The 21493-nt window shown below is 34.7% G+C and overlaps 3 protein-coding genes across 3 annotated transcripts; all 3 read left to right on the forward strand.

The window, feature by feature from the left end:
* The first annotated feature begins 1125 nt into the window (after positions 1–1125).
* Positions 1126–2097, forward strand: LOC107954259 (receptor-like protein EIX2). The gene has a single exon (XM_016889768.1). The coding sequence runs from the start codon at positions 1126–1128 to the stop codon at positions 2095–2097; it is 972 nt and encodes a 323-aa protein (XP_016745257.1).
* Positions 2098–2859: 762 nt separating this feature from the next.
* On the forward strand, positions 2860–3987 carry LOC107954252 (receptor-like protein EIX2). The gene has a single exon (XM_016889756.1). The coding sequence runs from the start codon at positions 2860–2862 to the stop codon at positions 3985–3987; it is 1128 nt and encodes a 375-aa protein (XP_016745245.1).
* A 6444-nt stretch (positions 3988–10431) lies between these two features.
* LOC107962178 (thaumatin-like protein) lies at positions 10432–16466 on the forward strand. Its single transcript, XM_016898470.1, has 2 exons — positions 10432–10856; positions 16176–16466. Exons 1-2 carry the CDS (start codon positions 10432–10434, stop codon positions 16426–16428), a joined length of 678 nt encoding a protein of 225 aa, XP_016753959.1. The 3' UTR covers positions 16429–16466.
* Positions 16467–21493: the final 5027 nt, after the last annotated feature.

Genomic DNA, 21493 nt, shown 5'->3' on the forward strand with positions numbered 1-21493 from the left:
ATGTCATCTCGTCTTGGTGTAGCAACTTGTTCCTTCAATGGGGAATAGTCTTCTGAGAAGACTCGATAGGAGACATTTTCCACCTTCCAAAAGTGACTATGGAACCACACCAATAGTAGCTGTGCGCATCCAATGAACCTTCCCTCCCCTGCTCTTCGACATGCGCTTAGAGATCTGAAGGTTTCTGCTAAGATTGCCGGGATGGGCGTGACTCCTTTACTAAGCCAATCGAACAAATCAGAGACAGCCTCATCTATGTGCCCTAAAGCTCTAGGGAAAATTACCAATCCATAGATACCTAGAGCGAAGACATCCACTCTTTTCTTCACATCAGGGTGTACTAATACTAAATCTCGCAAGCTTTTCCAAGGAACGCATTTACTGTCTCCTTTCTGTTGGATTCGGGCAGCGACCCACTGTTCGCTCATCCCTGTAATGCTCATCAATTTTTTTAATAATGTCGGGACACTAGCAGCTCTAGAATAGGCCTTGTCAATTTGAATCTTTGGACACCGAAGTAAGGCCGTATATTCTTCCACGGTGGGCACCAAGTCCAGTTTTCCAAAAGTGAAACAACTGTAAGCAGGATTCCAAAACTGGGCTAGGGCTCGGAATAAATGCTTGTCCACTTTGACACCAAGTAGGAAAGGCAAGTCCCCATAGTCACAGTAGAACATCTGCTTGGTCCCATCATCCCATTGATCCCATATTTCCTTCATTTCTCGAAGATCATTTTGGATTATGCTGATACGGGTGAAGTCCCATAACTCTGATACGTACCCTTCTGCAAGACTATCGCCTTTCGTCCGTAATTAAAGCCTCACTGTCCTAGCCACAGACCACTGTGTAAGCAAGCAAAAGCAGCTACTTGGTTGAGTTGGTTCTTCCGTAATTAAAGCCTGAATCCTTCATTTATTGTTTTTGGAGGTATCATTGTCGTCTTGGGGTGGTAGTGACAATGAAGTCGAAGTTGACGCGGTAATATGTATGAATTTGATAACAAATTCCCTTTATATTTAAATTTTTGTTTTAATCCAGTTTTTTTTAATGTTTTTGACTAACTATAAAAAGTCCTAATATGCTACATCAATAATCTGTTAGTCTATATATTTGGAGTTGTGAGCAATGGCAATTGCAACCATGATTACTCCTCTTCTTATTTCCTTTTTCCCTTTTCTTCTTCTCATTCCCGCTATCTGTTTTACCATTTGTCATGCCAATTCCAACGTGCTTTGCATCCAAAGTGAGAGAGAAGCTCTTTTGAAATTCAAGAATCATCTTATTGATCCTTCGAACAGGCTATCTTCATGGGTTGAAGGTGGGGATTGCTGTAAATGGATTGGTGTCGACTGCCATAACTCAACAGGCCACGTCCACCAACTGCACTTGGCTGCTCCTCTTTCACCTTACGAGCGGTCAAAACTACGAGGCAAAATAAATCATTCACTTCTGGAGTTGAAGCATCTCAGTTCCCTGGACTTGAGCTATAACAATTTTAGCAGCATACAGATCCCGAAGTTTTTGGGTATGCTGGGGACTTTAACACATCTTAACCTCTCTCAAGCACAATTCCAGGGAGAAATTCCTCATAATCTGGGGAATCTTTCAAAGTTGCAGTATCTTGATCTTCGAGGTGGTATTATGCCCGGGTGGGATACCAAAGTTACAAGTCTTCAATGGGTTTCTGGACTTTCTTCCTTGCAGTACCTTGATTTGAGTTATGTGGATCTTCGTAAAGCAAATGATTGGGTACAGGTAACATTCAAACTTCCTTCTTTGTTAGATTTGCACTTGTCATATTGTGGTTTAGAAGATGATCCATCTCCTATCAGTGTTAATTCTACAAAATCACTGGTTGTTCTTGATCTTTCTCAGAACCGCTTTTCTTCAGTACCTAAGTCGATATTTAGTCTTCATGGTCTTGTGTCAATTCATCTTAGTGGCAATTCTTTGGAAGGCCCAATTCCAGATTACTTTGGGAACACCTTGTTTCTTGAAGTTCTTGATCTTAGTTGGAATCATCTCAATTCATCCATACCCAATTCCTTGTATAGTTTAAACCGTCTTCAGTTCCTTAGTCTTAGTTCAAACCAGTAACAAGGAACAATCCCGAGTGCCATTGGAAACTTGAGCTCTGTTACTCACCTTGATCTTTCTGATAATAAAATTGAAGGTGGAATATCAGAAATCCTACAGAGTTTGTCTAGATGTTTGGATTCCTTAGAGTCATTGAGTATGGCCAATAACCAACTTTCTGGCCATTTAACTGATCAACTTGGACAATTTAAAAATATATCTCACTTGTCCCTTGCTCAAAACAAAATTTCTGGTCCCATTCCATTATCCATAGGGGAGTTATCATCTTTGAAAATTCTAGATTTTGGGTATAATCTATTGGAAGGAGTTGTATTCGAAACCCATTTTTTTAATCTCACGAGATTGACAACTCTAATGGCATCGCATAATAGGCTTAGATTTGAACCAAACTCAAATTGGATTCCCCCATTTCAATGTGAAAGTATCGAATTGGGTCATTGGCATCTTGGCCCAAGGTTTCCCTAGTGGTTAAAATTTCAAAAGAAATTGTCTTATTTGGATATCTTCCATGTAGGAATTTCAGATGTTATGCCCACTAGGTTTGTAAACCTTCCCACTCAATTTTCATATTTAAATCTTTCCTCGAATCAACTTACAGGAGAGATATCATATTTGAATGTGAGAGACTCTGTTGACTTGAGTTCAAACCGCTTTACAGGTCCATTGCCAAGAGTAATCTCAACTTTAAGTACTTTACATTTGTCAAATAATTTATTTTCAGGATCCCTTTCTGAATTAATTTGTAATCCATCACTAACGGGAATGTTAGCTCTTTACCTTGATACAAATCTACTCATTGGAGAAATTCCAGATTGTTGGAATCATTGGGAAATTTTATTAAGTTATTTAAATTTAGCAAACAACAATTTGACAGGGAAAATCCCACCTACTTTAGGATATACATATCCTTTTTTGATGAACCTTCGAAATAATAGCATGTTTGGAGAATTACCCTCCACATTGCGAAATTCTTGGAGTTTAGTTATGCTTGATCTTAGTGAAAATCATTTCAGTGGAAGTGTACCAGCATGGATTGGTGATAAGCTCTCGAACCTTGTGGTTCTAAGCCTTCGATCAAATAACTTTGATGGTCATATTCCTCACAAAATTTGTGATCTTCAATTTCTTCAAAACTTGGACCTTGCCAACAACAACATTTCAGGAGTTATTCCAAAATGTTTCAATAATTTAACTGCAATGGCCACAAAAATCAAAACCAATAATGATGTTTCTTTGTCGCATCCAAATTTTTACAAATTTTCTTTCAAAGCATTATTGGTGTTGAAAGGACGAAAGGATGAATATGGTAGCATAGTAGGACTTGTTACCAGCATGGACCTTTCAACTAACAGCCTCATAGGAGAGATCCCCAAAGAAATTGGTAGTCTCGTTGGACTATTGTCTTTAAATTTTTCAGGAAATCTCCTAACAGGAAATATACCAGACAACATTGGCAACATGGAGTTAATGGAATCTCTTGATTTGTCCATGAATCAACTAAATGGTGAAATCCCTCCGAGTTTCTCCAATTTAAATTTCTTGAATCACTTCAATGTGTCCTACAACAACTTGACAGGACAAATCCCAACAAGCACTCAACTTCAAAGCTTTGAAAACTTGTCTTATGTGGGCAATCATCTTTGCGGACCTCCTCTCTCTAAGAACTGCACCTCAAAAAGTATTCCAACTGATGTTGCAAATAATGGAAGTATCAATGAAGGAAGTAAAGTGAATTGGCTTTATGTCAGTACAGTTTTTGGCTTTGTAATGGGAATTTGGGGTGTAGTGGCTCCCTTGCTTTTCATTAGATCTTGGAGGATTGCATACTATCGAAAGTTGGACCATATATGTGGTAAACTGTATGTGTTTTGGGCTATTATGGATATGTAGTTTGATGGAAAAAAGCATGTACAATTGATGCATCTGAGCTAGGCTCGCTGCTACATGATTACTTGGTGTTGAAAGGCCAATAGGGCAGCCCACTCACTTGCGTGAGTGGCTTTGTTATATGCAATCCACATGATATGAGATGTTTTTCCCTTTGCACCTTCTTTGAATAATGTTGAGATTATGTCTTATGTTGAGACAAATGAGTTTGGGTGTATGGGGCGAGCCTGTTGGCTCGGGTTTAGTAGTCCGTGTCCTTTTTGTGTTTGCTTTTGTTTTGTGACTTTCTCATTAATGAATTTCTTTTCTCTAAAAAAATTAGTAATTACACCTAAGGTCATTCTAAAATAGGATTTTTTTCTCAATTTAGTTACTTTAATTAAGATAATTGTTCAAATTAGTCACTGTCATTAAAATTTTCATTAATCTACTAACGGATTCTTAATATGACCTATCAGCCAATTGATTGATAACACGTGGCACTTTCTTTTGACTTGCGACAAAAATTTAAGGACCTCTCTATAATAAATTCAAAACATTTTTTTCCTTTTATCTATTAATTACCTTAGATTGGATGTTACCCCATATCACTTTGATTTTGTACTACCCAAATGTGCAACGAATCACTTAGTTAATCTTAATTTCTTCTTAAACCATAGAGGTCTTGTTTTGAATTAATTCTTGGAATTATTTATGAAATATGGATTTTGCACCATGTTCTGAAGGAGGTTCATGTCCCTTATGCACTTGTTAACCTAATTTTATAAAATTTAAAAATAAGAAATTTGAAATATAATATAATATTCTTAAAATTTAAATATATCCTATATATTATATGTTAGAAGGTCTTAGGCTCCTAATTGATGTGGACAACCCAAATTTTCCACCTGAATTATTTATCTTTTAAATTAATTAATATTTCTTTAATTTTTATGATTAGTTAAAAGAATATTTATGAGTAAAAAAAGTATTTTAACCGTTTATTTTTTTATCTAAATTTTTTTATAAGCATTATCGTTTTCTTTTTTTTTTCTTAAATAAAAATTATTATGTAATTTTTCCTCAATAAAAATTTTTATTACAAATTAAGGATTTTTTAATTTACAAATAAATTAATAGAATAAAAATAGTCATACTCTCATATGCGTTTTACAAAATTAAAAGGTTTATTTCAATCCCACTTTAACTATAAAACACTGTCATAGCTCACACTTACCTTATAAATAAGAGTATATTATTATTTTCGTAAACTCTTTAAAGTTTTTTCATTTAAAAAAATTCAGGGTTTATATTTTAAAGTTATTTATATATTATTGATAATAATATGGGTAAACTGCATACATAATCACCCAACTATCAAAAATTTTTATTTTAGGCACCCAAGCTAAAAAGTTTACAATTTCAGCACCTACATTATATAGTTCAGTTATTTAGCCCACAACTTTTACATATTATATCAATTTAGTCATGATTTTAAAAAATTAACCTCAAAATTTACAAGTGTTCTCAATTTGATTCTAAATCTAAACAATTCAATAAATATATATAAAAATAATAAATTTAAAAATATATAAAATAAAAAATTATTGTTGACAAAAAATAATAATATATAATCACTTTTGAGAGTTGAGTGTCGGAAACATAATTTGAACCATAGTTTAGTGACAATTTCTGTAGTATACCCATTAATTAAAATGTAATTAAGCTAGTTAACGTGAATTTTGCAGGTTTGTTAAAGCAATGGTGGTTCATTTGCGCCGCTTCTTTTGGTCCATTTGATTGGCTCGCTACGAGCTCGTGTTCAATAAGAAGAGGTTATCGATTGATAAAATTTTGTTTCTTGCTAAGCTTCGTTCTCTTTGTAAAAGCATCCAAGGAAGGGTGGAATATTGTGATTGAATCCCAATGGTGGTTGAATCCTAGATTGTGTGTGCCGTGTTCGAAAGGTTGAATCCGACCTAGGTTGGGGACTGTATGGCCCTCTCCTCCTTGTGAATTTGGGTATTTTGGAGTCCGGTGAAGCTGAATTGAGGCCAATTATATTGGCTCTTCAGATGATTATTGGATGGAGATGGAAAAATACACAAAAAATCATTGTATCCAAAAATAAAAAAACCCATTAAAGAGAAATAAAGTGGATCTAAAACTTGAACCCTATAAGAGAAATAAAGGGTCCCTCTGGATCACCCTTAATCTTTCACTCCAAAGACCTAGAGGACACCATTTGTCCTGGTATTCCCTCCCATCAAACCCTTCAGCTTGGTTCCTATATTAAGTCTTCATTTGAATCAGATTCCATTTCCTAAAAAATGATTACCATGAAATGGATATTCATCATTAATGGGTTTAAATTTTATTACAAAGGTGAGGTGTTGAAGAACATGAATTCCCCCCAAAGACGAACGATTTAGTGGAAAAGAGATAAAGCTACCCTTCACATAATTTTTTATCCAAAACTTTTTCTTTTTAAAGCTTGTTTTTCTTGATACTAGTTAGAACTCGTAAACTCATTGGATATTAGGACAACATTTTTGTTTCATTTATTACTTTGTACATTATAAAAGTTTATCAATTATAAGAATTTAAAAAAAAAAGTTTATCAATTGTTATAATAAAATGATTTGATTGGTGAAGACTTGTTTATAGTAACGATAAGAGTTTTCATTTGGCATTTAGATGATACGGAATTAAACTCTATATCATATTTTCCTTTCATTATATCATAAAGATAAAATCATATGATTGAAAAAAGAAGAAATTTTGAGTAAAAAAATTAATAGAATTCACATTACACTTACAAATGGACCACCAATACACTTACAAAATATTTTTTATGTAATAACTTTTGTTATGCTTTCTCATATAGTTTCATAAAAGTAAACATTAAAAATACAAAATAAGAGTAAATGGTTGGCTTTATTACAACACTCTACTTTGAAGAATTTGTAACTCAATTTTTACAATTATTTATTTTAAAAAAAATTATAAAGAGAAAACAGAAAATGATTGGCTGTATTAGAAGACTACTTTAAAGCTTTTTGTAAGTGAATTTTCGTGAAAAAAAGGAGAGAGAAATGAAGGAAAATTAAGTGTGAATTATTATGGTCCTAGTCTTCTTTCGTGAAATGTTGAACATTTCATGGTGATTAAGAGTGAATTAGTATTGTGCTGGTCAACATTCATGGAGGATACCAATTTAATGGTATAAATATTTATTCAATTTGGTGGCCCCCAAATCAAAACCATTTTAATTGACACGTGTGCATTTAAAAGCAATGAATGATATGATTTTTTTTTAGCCCAATCAATTGATTACTGTTGCGCGGAAGCGTGTGAAAGAGTAAAATTATTGTACTAAAAAATCACACTAAGTTCAATTCTCAGGAAAGAGAGGTGAATCACGAGGATCACTTAAGGACCAAGTCTTTCCTAGCCAGAATATCCCTCTATCGTAATTTAATAGCACAATAAATCACTACAATCACACTCACAAAATATGAACATTAAATAGTAAAGAACACCAAAATTTTAACGAGGTTCGGCAAATCTTGCCTACGTCCTCGGGCACTACCAAATATATTTCACTCCAAAATACAAGTGAAACTTTACAAATAGGGAGAGAGAACAATGCCTTAAGTAGAGAATGGCAAATGTGGGATGATGAGAATGAGCAATGGTTGGCCTATTTATAGTTGAGATTCAAGGGCCACCTTGCAAAGTCCCTATTCACTTAGGGACCAAAAATTGCTATTATCCCATGCCCAACACTAAATAAATATTTGGTGCCCATAACTTTGACCTTTCCAAGGTATGGGTAGGTATGGGAAAGGTATGGGCAAGGTATGGGATATATTCTAATAATTACAAGTAAAATGGAGTAATAAAAACTCTCAACTCATGTCTGATCGACAAAGCTGCAAAAAAACAACAATACAACCTACAAAGAAATATAATAGCAAGCAGACTGCACTAATACAAATCACCAAGAAACAACAGATTACCAATAAGCTTTTAAAAGTAATTCTTGGACAGTCTAGCGTTAGCCAAAGAATTAACCATACCATTCTTCTAACTATTTGTGATGACAAACTTTATCTCCACCAAATGCCGTAATCCTCCTTCAATATCCGCAAATGGTTTTCTTACCGACCATGGTTGTAAACGCTTATACTTCAACCAATTAGAAACACTACTCAATTCAAACTCTACAATCAGAGGAACATTTACCTTCCGCATCAAATCAATAAAAATCTCCATTGCAACTTTAATAGCTATTACTACCGCTTGCTCCACTCACACGCACCACATTTACCAGAAAAAAGAGCTGAGGCCACTTCCTTTTTGTCCCCTAACATACGTCCACAGCCCGCAACCTCCTCCACAGCTACTCCAGCCACATTAAATTAATTTCAACCAACCTGTAGGAGGAGGATCCCAAACACAATCCCAATCCCTCCCCAATTTTCTACCTGACCTGCAATCCTTAGGCCATCCCCGCCAATCAACCTCCGAAAATATAGAATCATCATGTACCGATCTAGCCCACATCAATGATCTCATTTTTTATTGAAAGATTAAAGAATCAATTGCAGCCACCGACCTTTTAAACACCTTCTCGTTTCAAGCTAGCCATATTGTCCAATCAACCTCCGAAAATATACAATCATCATGTACCGATCTAGCCCACATCAACTTTGAAAGATTAAAGAATCAATTGTAGCCACCGACCTTTCAAACACCTTCTCGTTTCAAGCTAGCCATACTGTCCAACACGAAGCAATAATTACCAATAACCATAAACTTTTTTGAATAGGATACTAACCGCTAAAAATATCTTATCAAGAGTCTGTGTATTTTATCTTAAATTGCATTTTCATCATTCTACTAAAAAAATAAGAATATATATTAAAGCAAATTAAGCATGCAATTTATTGTAACAATAAATGAATTACATGTCACAATCTTAAATATTAAGATGTTTATTAAATATAAAATATTAAATGTGTTTAAATAATTAATTATACAAATTTTGAGTTAAAAATAAGATATTTTATTCTGTAATAAATTTGTTGTTTCAATTAAATAAATTAAAAACGTAAATTAATAATCACATCAATAATATATTATTTACTATTTTAATATTCACAGTAATGAATTGATCTGTTAATAATTCCCCAAAAAAAATGCAATATTCACAGGGGCTAAATTTAATTTAATAATTTTTAAAAAAAATTGGATCTAATAAAATCATAAATGAGAATAATTGTACAATTCTGTATTCATCCTAAAATTTTCTAAAGTTTCTGTATTTTGTAACAAAAGATTAAAAATCCTAACATTTATCCAACTTTGTTTCTTAAACAAATAATTTAATTGCATAAACTAATTACCTAACAAAAATTTATACAAATTAATAATTTATTTCCATATCCCTGGACCGTAAAGGAACACATGTAAAATACTTTATTTCCATAAACTATGAACAAGTTAATTTCTTCCACTAATATTATATTAATAAAAAATATTTTTGACCACTATTGTATTAATATCTTTGACTAAATTTTATAATTATTTTTGTTGAGAAAAAAAAGGAGAGAGAGAAAATAGGTTGCAAGAAGCATATTGAAGAGAAAAACAAGATATTTAAGCTTAAAAATGAGCCAAGGAGAGTTTTTGGCAAATATTAATTCAAGGCTGGTAGCTACATTAATGGAGATAATTCAAAGGCATTAAAGGTGCTAAATCAAAAGCAAGTATCTGTTGTGAAAAAGAAGAAAAAGAATCAACCACTTAAAACTAAATTATTAGAATATGTAAATTGTAAGGTTAAATTTGTTATTAGACCAATAAAAGAAGTTCATATAAACTTGCAGACATTTATCTAATAGCAATCAAGGGGAGAGTGACAAAAAAATTTGATTTCAAAAAATTCAGTGACTAAATTAAAAAAATTAAAGAAATAAAAAGAAATAAAGTGGATCTAAAACTTGAACCCTATAAGAAGAGAGTATTCTCTATATGGGTCCCTTTGGATTACCCTTAATATGTCGAAAGATAAGCTCATAAGAACTCAGAGCTGTTATATTTTTCTTTGTGAAAGCTTTAATCTTTCACCCCAAAGAGGTAGAGGACACCTAGTCTTCTTTCGTAGAGATGACCAAGTTTATTATTGTTGGAAAATTAGTTTGTAGATTATTAATTTGTAGACAACCATCTCATATCATCTACCGGCATAGAATCATTAATTTGTAGATTATTCCACAAAGGATAATTAAGAATTTGGAATTTGGAAGTTTCCTCCTATATGACTTTTACCTAACTTCAAAATTATTTTTCCACTAACATTTATATGATTACATTAGCTATTGGTCCTCAGCCGCGTTCACTACCCTATATAAATCCACCTTTCCTAACACACTACGTACAAGTAGAAAGCTAATTTAAAAGATGAACTTCAAAAGGCGCCTCTCTCTATTTTCAATCTCTTTTATTGCTCTCTGCTTCACGGTGGCCAGTGCTGCCAGTTTTAACATTCGAAACAACTGTCCTTACAAGGTCTGGGCAGCAGCCGTTCCTGGTGGTGGCAGAGAGCTGAGCAGAGGCGGAGTTTGGGATCTAAATGTGAATCCTGGCACTACAGGAGCCCGTATCTGGGGTCGAACCAATTGCCAATTCGACAGAGCCGGACGAGGCAGATGCCAAACCGGTGACTGTGGGGGCCTACTTCAGTGCCAAGCCTATGGTGCACCCCCAAACACCTTGGCTGAATTCGCATTAAACCAGTTCAACAACTTGGATTTCTTTGATATCTCTCTGGTTGATGGATTTAATGTTCCCATGGAATTTAGCCCAACATCTGGCAGGTGCAGCAGGTGTTGAAAAGTCAAAAATGGGAGGTGCAAGTGGCACCGAAAGAAAAAAAGTGATAGGCAAGTTGTTTAAAGTTGAATGGGATAATTGCAATTTTGGTCCCTAATTTTTTAGGCCATTTGCAAGTTAGTCCCTGAACCTCAACTATAAATAGGCCTAACCATTTCTCATTTCAACCATCCCAACCAATCTTTCTCTCTTAGTTTTCTCTCTTCTCCCATTTGAGAATTCTTAAGGAATTCTATTTGTTTGTAATACTTTGGAGATAGTAAAGTTATCATCTGGTGTTAGTGCTTGAGGACGTAGGTATAATTTACCGAACCTCGTTAAATCTCTTGTGTTCTTTCTTGTCCTATTTTTCTTTCAATATTTGAGGGTATAATAGTAGTATTTAATTATGCTATTAAATTACTATAGAAGGGATATTCTGTCTAAGGAAAGACTTGGTATTTAAGAGATCCATGTGATCCACCTCTCTTCCCTGGGAATTGAACTTTGTGTGATTTTTTAGTACAATAATTTACACGCTTCCGACCCTATTGGAACAACAAGTGGTATCAGAGCCGAAGGTTAATCGTAGTATGCTCTGTGGTTGCAGTTTAAACTGATCTTCCACATCAGAAAAGATTTCCTTAGGTATATTGAAAGATTATGGAGAAAACGGTCGGTGTAGGAGCTTCAACATCGTCCATGTGGACAAGACCGACAATTGCAAATGCAAGATTGGCCGTAGAGATCATTGATGGCACGGGCCATTTTGGTATGTGGCAAAGTGAGGTTCTAGATGCCCTTTTTCAGCAGGGTCTAGACATTGCCATTGATGAAGAGAAACCAGATGATGTACAGGAGAAAGATTGGAAGGCGATCAATCGGTTGGCATGTGGCACAATTCGATCATGCCTTTCTCGAGAGCAGAGGTATGCTTTTTCAAATGAGACTTCTGCAAATAAGTTGTGGGTGGCACTTGAAGAAAATTTTTTGAAGAAAAACAGTCAAAATAAGCTCCACTTGAAGAAAAGACTGTTTCGCTTCACATAAGTCCCAAGTACCACAATGAATGATCACATCACCAAATTTAATCAGTTAGTCACTGATTTGCTGAATATGGATGAGACATTCAAAGATGAAGATTTGGCTTTGATGCTGTTGGGGTCACTTCCTGAGGAGTTTGAGTTCCTAGAAACTACTCTACATCATGGCAGGAGTGATATATCTCTGAGCGAAGTCTGTGCGGCCTTATACAGTTATGAACAGAGAAAGAAGGACAAACAGAAAAACTCAATCAGAGATACAGAAGCTTTAGTAGTCCGAGGTCGTTCATACACTCGGAAGAAAACTCAAAAGGGGAGATCAAAGTCAAAGTCCAGAATCGGGAAAGATGAATGTGCCTTTTGTCATGAGAAAGGCCACTGGAAGAAAAATTGTCCAAAGCTGAAGAATAAGGGAAAAGCTGCTGTAGATGCTTGTGTTGCTAAGCATGATACTAGTGACTCTAAACTATCACTGGTTGCATCATCATCGTCGTTCCATTCAGATGAGTGGATATTGGATTCGGGTTGTACCTATCATATGTCCCCTAACCGGGAGTGGTTCTCTGATTTAGTAGAACTAAATGGAGGAGTTGTTTATATGGGCAATGACAATGCCTGTAAAACTGTTGGGATAGGTTCAATCCAATTAAAGAATCAAGATGGATCAACCAGAGTTCTGACTGATGTTCGGTACGTGCCCAGTTTGAAGAAAAATCTCATCTCATTGGGAGCCTTGGAATCCAATGGTTCAGTTGTTACTATGAGAGATGGGATTTTGAAAGTGACATCTGGCGCACTTGTGATATTGAAGGGCATCAGGAAAAATAACTTGTATTACTACCAAGGTAGTACAGTTATTGGAGCAGTCGCTACAGCTTCCGGTAACAAAGAATTGGACTCAATGCAGTTGTGGCATATGAAGTTGGGACATGCCAGCGAAAAATCCTTGCAAATTCTGGCAAAGCAAGGATTGTTGAAAGGTGCAAAGGCTTACAAATTAAAATTTTGCGAGCATTGTGTTCTGGGAAAGCAAAAGAGAGTGAAATTCGGCACTGCTATCCATAATACAAAAGGTATTTTAGAATATGTTTACTCAGATGTGTGGGGGCCTTCCAAGACACCTTCATTGGGAGGAAAACACTACTTTGTTACTTTTGTTGATGACTTTTCCAGAAGAGTTTGGGTGTATACCATGAGAACTAAGGATGAAGTGCTTAGAGTTTTTCTTAAATGGAAAACTATGATCGAAAACCAGACTAGCAAGAAAATCAAGCGGCTTAGGACGGACAATGGAGGGGAATATAAAAGTGATCCGTTCTTCGATGTGTGCCAAGAGTATGGTATTGTTCGACACTTCACAGTTAGGGATACACCACAGCAGAATGGATTGGCAGAGCGTATGAATCGAACATTGCTTGAGAAAGTTCGATGTATGTTGTCCAATGCTGGGTTGGGCAAGTAATTTTGGGCTGAGGCTGTGACATACGCTGGCCATCTTGTTAATCGTTTGCCATCATCTGCATTAGAAAGAAAAACTCCTATGGAGGTATCATCTGGAAAACCGGCTACAGATTATGATTCCTTACATGTGTTTGGATCCACTGCATATTACCATGTGAAGGAGTCAAAGTTAGATCCGAGGGCAAAGAAAGCTCTCTTTATGGGAATCACTTCTGGAGTGAAGGGATTTCGTCTTTGGTGCTTAAGCACAAAGAAAATGATCTGTAGCAGAGATGTTACCTTTGACGAATCTGCCACATTGAAAAAGGTAGCAGATAAAGATATTCAGACGAGCAATACTCCACAACAGGTGGAGTGTACTCCAAAACAGGTGGAGTTTGAGCAGATGGGGCTTTGCCCAGTTAATAAGTCTAATTCTCCAGCCACAATGGAGGAATTAGAGGTTGAAGAGGTTCTGACCCAAGAACCACTAAGTACACCAGAACCAGTTGCAGTTGCAAGGCCACGGAGAGAAATTCGTAAACCTGCTCGATTTACTGATATGGTGGCCTACGCCCTTCCCGTTGTTGATGATATTCCTATCACTTATCAAGAAGCAATGCAAAGCTTAGAAAGTGATAAATGGAAAAGCGCCATGGATGAAGAAATGCAGTTTCTCCTGAAGAATAATACTTGGGAATTGGCGCAATTACCGAAAGGTAAAAGGGCAATCGGATGCAAGTGGGTATTCGCAAAGAAAGATGGATCTCCTAGCAAGAAGGATATTCGCTACAAGGCAAGATTGGTAGCTAAAGGCTACGCTCAGAAGGAGGGAATTGACTACAATGATGTATTTTCCCCTGTTGTGAAGCATTCCTCCATTAGAATTTTGTTGGCCTTGGTAGCACAGTTGAATTTGGAGCTAGCTCAACTTGATGTTAAGACGGCTTTCTTGCATGGTGAGTTAGAAGAGGAGATCTATATGACTCAGCCCGAAGGATACACAGATGCTGGTGGTAGAAATTGGGTTTGTAAGCTGAACAAATCGCTATATGGATTGAAGCAATCCCCGAGGCAGTGGTACAAGCGATTTGATAGCTTTATGAGAAGGCAGAAGTACACAAGAAGCAAATATGACAATTGTGTGTATTTGCAGAAGCTGCATGACGGATCTTTCATTTATCTACTCTTGTATGTTGATGATATGTTAATCGCTTTGAAGAGCCAAAAAGAGATAGATAAGCTGAAGGCTTAGTTGAATCAAGAGTTCAAGATGAAAGATCTAGGTGAGGCCAAGAAGATTCTCGGCATGGAGATAAGTAGAGATAGACAGAGAGGCAAGCTTTGTTTGAATCAGAAGCAATATCTGAAAAAGGTATTACAATGTTTTGGTGTAAATGAAAACACAAAACATGTAAGTACCCCACTTGCTTCTCATTTTAAACTTAATGCTCAATTATCTCCGAAAACTGAAGAAGAAAGAGAATATATGGCGAAAGTCCCATATGCTAATGCAGTTGGGAGTTTGATGTATGCGATGGTGTGTACGAGGCCTGACATTTCACAAGCTGTTGGAGTTGTGAGCAGGTATATGCATGATCCTGGAAAAGGACATTAGCAAGCTGTGAAATGGATTCTACGGTATCTTCGAAAAACCGTAGATGTTGGTTTAATTTTTGAACAGGATGAAGCACTTGGTCAGTTTGTAGTTGGATATGTTGATTCCTACTTTGCTGGTGATTTAGATAAACATCGTTCAACTACGGGGTATCTGTTTACTCTTGCGAAAGCCCCAGTGAGTTGGAAGTCTACCTTACAGTCTACAGTAGCTGTGTCTACTACAGAGGCAGAATATATGGCAGTTACAGAAGCTGTTAAAGAGGCTATTTGGCTTAATGGATTATTGAAAGACTTGGGAGTTGTTCAAAGTCACATTAGTCTATATTGTGACAGTCAGAGTGCTATTCATTTAGCGAAAAATCAAGTCTATAATTCAAGAACCAAGCATATCGACGTAAGATATCACTTTGTGCGGGAAGTCTTTGAAAAAGGAAAAATTCTACTTCAGAAGATTCCGACAGCAGATAATCCCGCAGATATGATGACCAAGGTGGTAACAACAATCAAGTTTAATCATTGTTTGAACTTGATTAACATCTTGAGAATTTGAGCACCTTTAGGTGTATGGCGCTCGAGAGCGCATTTGGAGGCACTACAAAAGATAGCTTTATCGAATTTGGGGAGTTGAAAGAAGTGTGTGAAGATGTGATTATCCTAATCAAATCTTCAAGGTGGAGATTGTTGAAAACTCAAAAATGGGAGGTGCAAGTGGCACCGAAAGAAAAAAAGTGATAGGCAAGTTGTTTAAAGTTGAATGGGATAATTGCAATTTTGGTCCCTAATTTTTTAGGCCATTTGCAAGTTAGTCCCTGAACCTCAACTATAAATAGGCCTAACCATTTCTCATTTCAACCATCCCAACCAATCTTTCTCTCTTAGTTTTCTCTCTTCTCCCATTTGAGAATTCTTAAGGAATTCTATTTGTTTGTAATACTTTGGAGATAGTAAAGTTATCATCTGGTGTTAGTGCCCGAGGACGTAGGTATAATTTACCGAACCTCGTTAAATCTCTTGTGTTCTTTCTTGTCCTATTTTTCTTTCAATATTTGAGGGTATAATAGTAGTATTTAATTGTGCTATTAAATTACTATAGAAGGGATATTCTGTCTAAGGAAAGACTTGGTATTTAAGAGATCCATGTGATCCACCTCTCTTCCCTGGGAATTGAACTTTGTGTGATTTTTTAGTACAATAATTTACACGCTTCCGACCCTATTGGAACAACAGCAGGGGCATTCGATGCACAGATGATATCACAGGTCAATGCCCTAATGAGTTGAAAGCCCCAGGTGGGTGCAATAACCCTTGCACTGTCTACAAAACAGATCAATATTGTTGCAATTCAGGGAATTGTAGCCCAACGAATTTGTCCAAGTTCTTCAAGGCAAGATGCCCCGATGCTTACAGTTACCCTAAAGATGATCAAACAAGCACATTTACTTGCCCTGGTGGGACCAATTACAGGGTTGTGTTCTGCCCTTGACTGAATGGCTGCTTGGTGCCTTATGAAGTTACATATTACATAATGGAGAAATAAGTTCTTTTCTCAAGCACGTGTATGTCGTGCAGCTAAGTGAAATTGTATTAAAACTTCAAATATGGAGTTTATGGAATTAATGGGTAAAAGTTTATGTCATTAATCGTTTCTGGTTGTCTCGAGCTACTGGGGAATTGACTATACATTTATAATATGAGTTCAAATAATTTGTAATTAAATTTCGACTCTTCGTCTATTAATTACAACCAGTAAAATATCATGACTTAGCTCTTCGATCTTATTTTATCTAATGATAACTATTATATCTTGCTTTATGAAAAGACAATTACTAACAAATGGTAATTAAGCCATTTATCTTTTATCTAATGATAACTATTATATCTTGCTTCATGAAAAGACAATTACTAACAAATGGTAATTAAGCCATTTATCACTAAGACAAATGACTCGTGACCACATTAATTTCTATCTATCATGTAATGTCGATGAGAGGATATCATTTATTATTTATTTGGTTACAAATTTCACTATTATGGAAGATGCTAAATAATGCAAAAGTATACATCCAATGCATCAACTTTTAGTTGCTTATCTATTAGAATTCAAGCTTTTATTTAAATCGAAGTATACAACTCACACATGTACGGGCCCAAATTTGCCCGGGCCCGATATAACAAAACCAAAACAGTCCAAATTCATAAAAAATTTGTTTAAAGTCCATTTACAAAGCCCAAATACTCTATGGCCCAATGCACTACCTAATTTCACAAACCCAACAAAATAAAGCCTGATAGGCCCAATCCTTTTAAAATTTTTGGAAACCCTAACCCTAGCCCTTCTGCTTTGCACCGTACCACCCATGTGCCTCCCTGCTACCACCAGCGTTCACACCGCTCGAATCTACAAACAGAGAAGAAAAGACAACACGCAAGCAAAGAAAAATAGGCAACAGTAGCGAAAGAATAGCAAAATAGGGTCTTGTAAATTGGTTTAAAGGCCGAAAAGAAGCCAATGTAAGGAGGGGGTTCATTTTTTAAAAAAATTTGTATTACACATATTTTCAGAGAAATCGAAAGCAGAAAAGAAATCTAAAAGGTGTTTGTTCTTATTTTTTGATCTTTTTATTTTCGATTTTTCTATTTGTTTTTATTTTATTTATTTTGCAAATCTTTTTTTAATAAAAAAGGGCTTGAAATAAATAAAAAAGGAGGGGAAAGGGAACTTACCAAATCGCGTCGCCGGAACTCCTCCCTCCGACATCGGGTTCAAACTCCAAAGGGAGAGGGGGAAGCCTCCCAATCTCGATTGCCCAGGCCTTGAAGGCTTGGCCTTCAAACGTGGCTTGATCAAGGGCTGAAAAGCCCGTTTGATGCTGCCACGACCACTGTCCATGGTGGATGAATGAAGGACTGCCGGCGATGATGGGTTTAAAAACCCTAGCCGAAAGGAAGAAGGGAGAGGGGGAGAGAGCAAAAGGCTCTCTGTTTTTCTTTTCTTTTGAAAAAATGAGGCTGAAAATAAAAAAAAGAATAAAAAATGGGTTTAATAGCCAATGCAAAACAGTGACGTTTTGCAACTCCCCCCCTGCCTCAAAACGGCGTCGTTTAGGGGGGGAAACCCGTGTAACCCAACCCGCATAGGCCAAGACCCACGTGTTTTCGCCCTAATGGCTTATTTATGAATCCAATCCCTCCTCTTTTTTCTTGTCTTTGATTTAATTCTATTTCCTTTCTATTTTTAATTTTGCCCCATAATTTTGGGTCTCGTTTCATTTTAATCCTTCGACTATTTGACCACTTGAGACGGTGCGTTTTAAAAAAAAAAGAATCTAGGGAATAATTTCCCATTTGACCCTTGTTCTTTGTTCGCGCGTTCAGTTTAGGTCCTCTCCTATTTTATTTTTTTACGATTTATCCCCTCTAGCCCCATTTGGTTTTGATTCAGTCCTTATTCGTTATTTTTATTATACTCTAGCCTTTAAATTTCATTTTTATTTTGATTTAATCCTTTTTCGTTTAATTTCCACCCTTGTAGATTATTGTATATTATTTCAATTGTTTACGCATATATCTATTCATTTATTTGTTTCTTTATACTTTTATTTCACATTTTAAATTCATTATCATTATTCTGCCATGCACATGTTTCACTATTGATGTTATTATTTATTATTATTTTATTTCTACTTTTGTTATCATTATTATTACTATTGTATTACTATTGTTATCAGTATTATTATATTTTCTTTTCTGCATACAAGTCATTATTAGTATAATAAATAATTTAATATTATTTTTAACATGTTTATTTTATTTTATCCTTATTATTATCATTTTATCATTCATTTTGTTTATATCTTTTTAAATAATTTCGAACTTTAAAATATTTATTATTATTTATTATTATTATATTTTCTTTTACTTATGTGGTATTGTTATTATTATATTAACCAATTTAATATTATTATTGCCACTATTATTTTCTTTTTTATTTACTTACTGGTTATTATCATTAGACTAATTTGATTTATTATTACTATTATTATTATATTCCTATTTATAATCATTTTCTTATTCTAGAATTACTATTATTAATCTAAATTTTTTATCTATTTCTATTGTTATATTTCAATTTATTATATTATTTTTTTAATAATCGTATTTTATTTTTACTCTCGTTAATATTTTATTTATTTATATCTTTTTATATAGTTTTTAAACTTTAGATTTTTTATCATCATCATTATTTTTATTAATTATTTTATTATTAATTATTTATTTATTCATACCTTTTTAACTCCAAGCTTTCGATTATTTATTACTATTATTATTATTATTATTATTATTATTATTGTTCACATTATTTTTAAACCATTTTATATACTATTTATTTACATGTTTATTTACTTTTATTTTAATTTTGTAGTTCTCCTTACTATTGATAATCAGTTTGTTTATTTTATTTATTCGTTTATTATATTCTCGTATTCCTCATTGTCATTCATGTTAGCGTATTAATCGTTTTATTATGCGTATTATCATCGTAATTTCTTTTCATATTTTTTTACAACAAATTCGTGTTATCATTCTATTATTATTCCAATCACATCATGAGTCATGTTGAAGGTTCATTCTTTACACTAAAATCCAAATGATACGCATGGTTTTAAATATTGCATACATATTTATTTAAATATACAAAAATAAAATAAGGCAATATTTCGTTCTTGAAAATTCGGGAAAATTGTGCCCTAATTTACTGGGTTTTGATTTTTCTCGTTTAATCTAAATAATCGAATATCATTTTAAAATTTAAATACATTTTTTTAAATCAAAAGGCAAGCTTATTTTCGGGGGTTTAAACTATTGTGTCCTAACGTACTGGATGTGACATTTAATTGCTTCGAGATAAGGTCTTTAGCATCCGCTTTGATTTATTCAAATATTTTTGTAAAACGAACATTCATAAAAAGGGGTCGTAAAAATTAGAAACAAGGCAATATTTTGTGTTTGGAAATTTCGAGAAATCGTGCCCTACGTGCTGGGTTTCGATTTATCGTTTGATTGAACAACCGAATATCCTTTTTAAAAGTTCAATGCATGAGTTTTGTAAATCATGAGATGATTTTGGTATCGAAGGTTCGAAATGTCGTGTCCTATGTGCTGGATGTGATATTTTATTTCTTCAAAACAAGAGAATCTTAATATCCACCTTGAGTTATCCAAACATTCATAAAAGGGATCATATTTTAAGATTTATTTTAAAATCTTTTCAACTTTCGACATCAAGACATTAATTATTAGGTACCAATTTTGGGCATTACGAGGGTGTTAATCCTTCCTCTTACGTAATTGACTCCCAAACCCGTTTTCTCAAATTTCGTAGACCAAAATCGTTGTTTTAGTAAACCAAAATATTTTATTAAAATGACCAAATTTCTAGGTGATCCGATCACACCTAAATAAAAAAGATTGGTGGTGACTCTCAATTTTCGTTTATCATTTTCAAAACCAAAGTCGATTCTCATTTTTCAAAAATGGTTTCGACAACACATATATAATCCATCATCCATTCAGGGTTAAGGTATAATACACTATTAATGTTGTAAGTAAATAAATCCTAATTTATTCTACTTAGGTCCTTTCTTTTGCAATTGTAGAAGCTCAATTTAGCTTAGGCCCAGATTACAAACAAATAAAACAAAAAATTAAACCAAAAAAATGATAAAGTCCAAATTAAAAAAATAGTCTAGTTACAAAAAATGTCAAGCTCAAATTTACAGGCCCAAAACAATGAAAACCCTAATGGCCCAAATGGCCTAAAAACCTAAACAATTTTTAGAAAAAAAATAGAAACCCTAGCCCCCTTTTGCGTTGCACCCACGTCATGCTCGTGCCCCGAGGTCTGCCACCGTCAGCTACCTCCATCCTGTCGGTTGACTCTAGATGCACCTGCAAAAAAAAAAGAACAGAAAAACACGTAAAGGTAATATGAATAGTAAAAAAATATAAAAAATGTATAATAAACAAGTTGTATTGGCTATAAAAGCCAGAGAATGGATTGTATTGGTGGATTTTTTTTTTGAACACAGAGAAATATAGAGACAAAAGCAATAAAAAAGAAAGAAAAGAAAAAGTTAAAAGGTGATTTTTCATTTTTTTTTTATTTTTTTATTTTTTTCACAATAAATAAGATTAAAAATAAAAGGAGAGATTTCTTACTTGTTTTCGGTCGTCGGAGGCTCGTGTCCGGCTCGAGAAGCCTCGAAGTCCCCCTAGGGCTCAGTTGAAGGTCTCGCCGGAGGGAAGAGAAACTAAAAGGTTTCATGACCGTCGGCCAATTTCTCTAGTGTTTCGACTTTTTTTTTCAAAACGGGTTTTTTAAGTAAAGGGGATTAAACGAGGATTTTTTGGATTTTTTCGGACACCGGAGACAGTGGTTGCCATCACCGACAGCCGATGGTCGTGGCGGTCCTGCGGCAGCTCCAATGGCTGGACCCAAACCCCTTTTAGAGAAAAAAAGAAAAAAATTCAAAGTTTTTTAAAAAAAA

The sequence above is a fragment of the Gossypium hirsutum genome, chromosome A11 (assembly GCF_007990345.1).
Source record: "Gossypium hirsutum isolate 1008001.06 chromosome A11, Gossypium_hirsutum_v2.1, whole genome shotgun sequence".
In the NCBI taxonomy this organism is placed as follows: Eukaryota; Viridiplantae; Streptophyta; class Magnoliopsida; order Malvales; family Malvaceae; genus Gossypium; species Gossypium hirsutum.

Excerpts from the sequence above, each read along its gene's own strand:
- LOC107962178 (XM_016898470.1), top strand. The coding sequence starts at position 10,432 with ATGAACTTCAAAAGGCGCCTCTCTCTATTTTCAATCTCTTTTATTGCT. Across the intron at positions 10,857-16,175 it reads ACATCTGGCAGGTGCAGCAG|GGGCATTCGATGCACAGATG; the intron begins GTGTTGAAAAGT and ends GAACAACAGCAG.
- LOC107954259 (XM_016889768.1), top strand. The coding sequence starts at position 1,126 with ATGGCAATTGCAACCATGATTACTCCTCTTCTTATTTCCTTTTTCCCT.
- LOC107954252 (XM_016889756.1), top strand. The coding sequence starts at position 2,860 with ATGTTAGCTCTTTACCTTGATACAAATCTACTCATTGGAGAAATTCCA.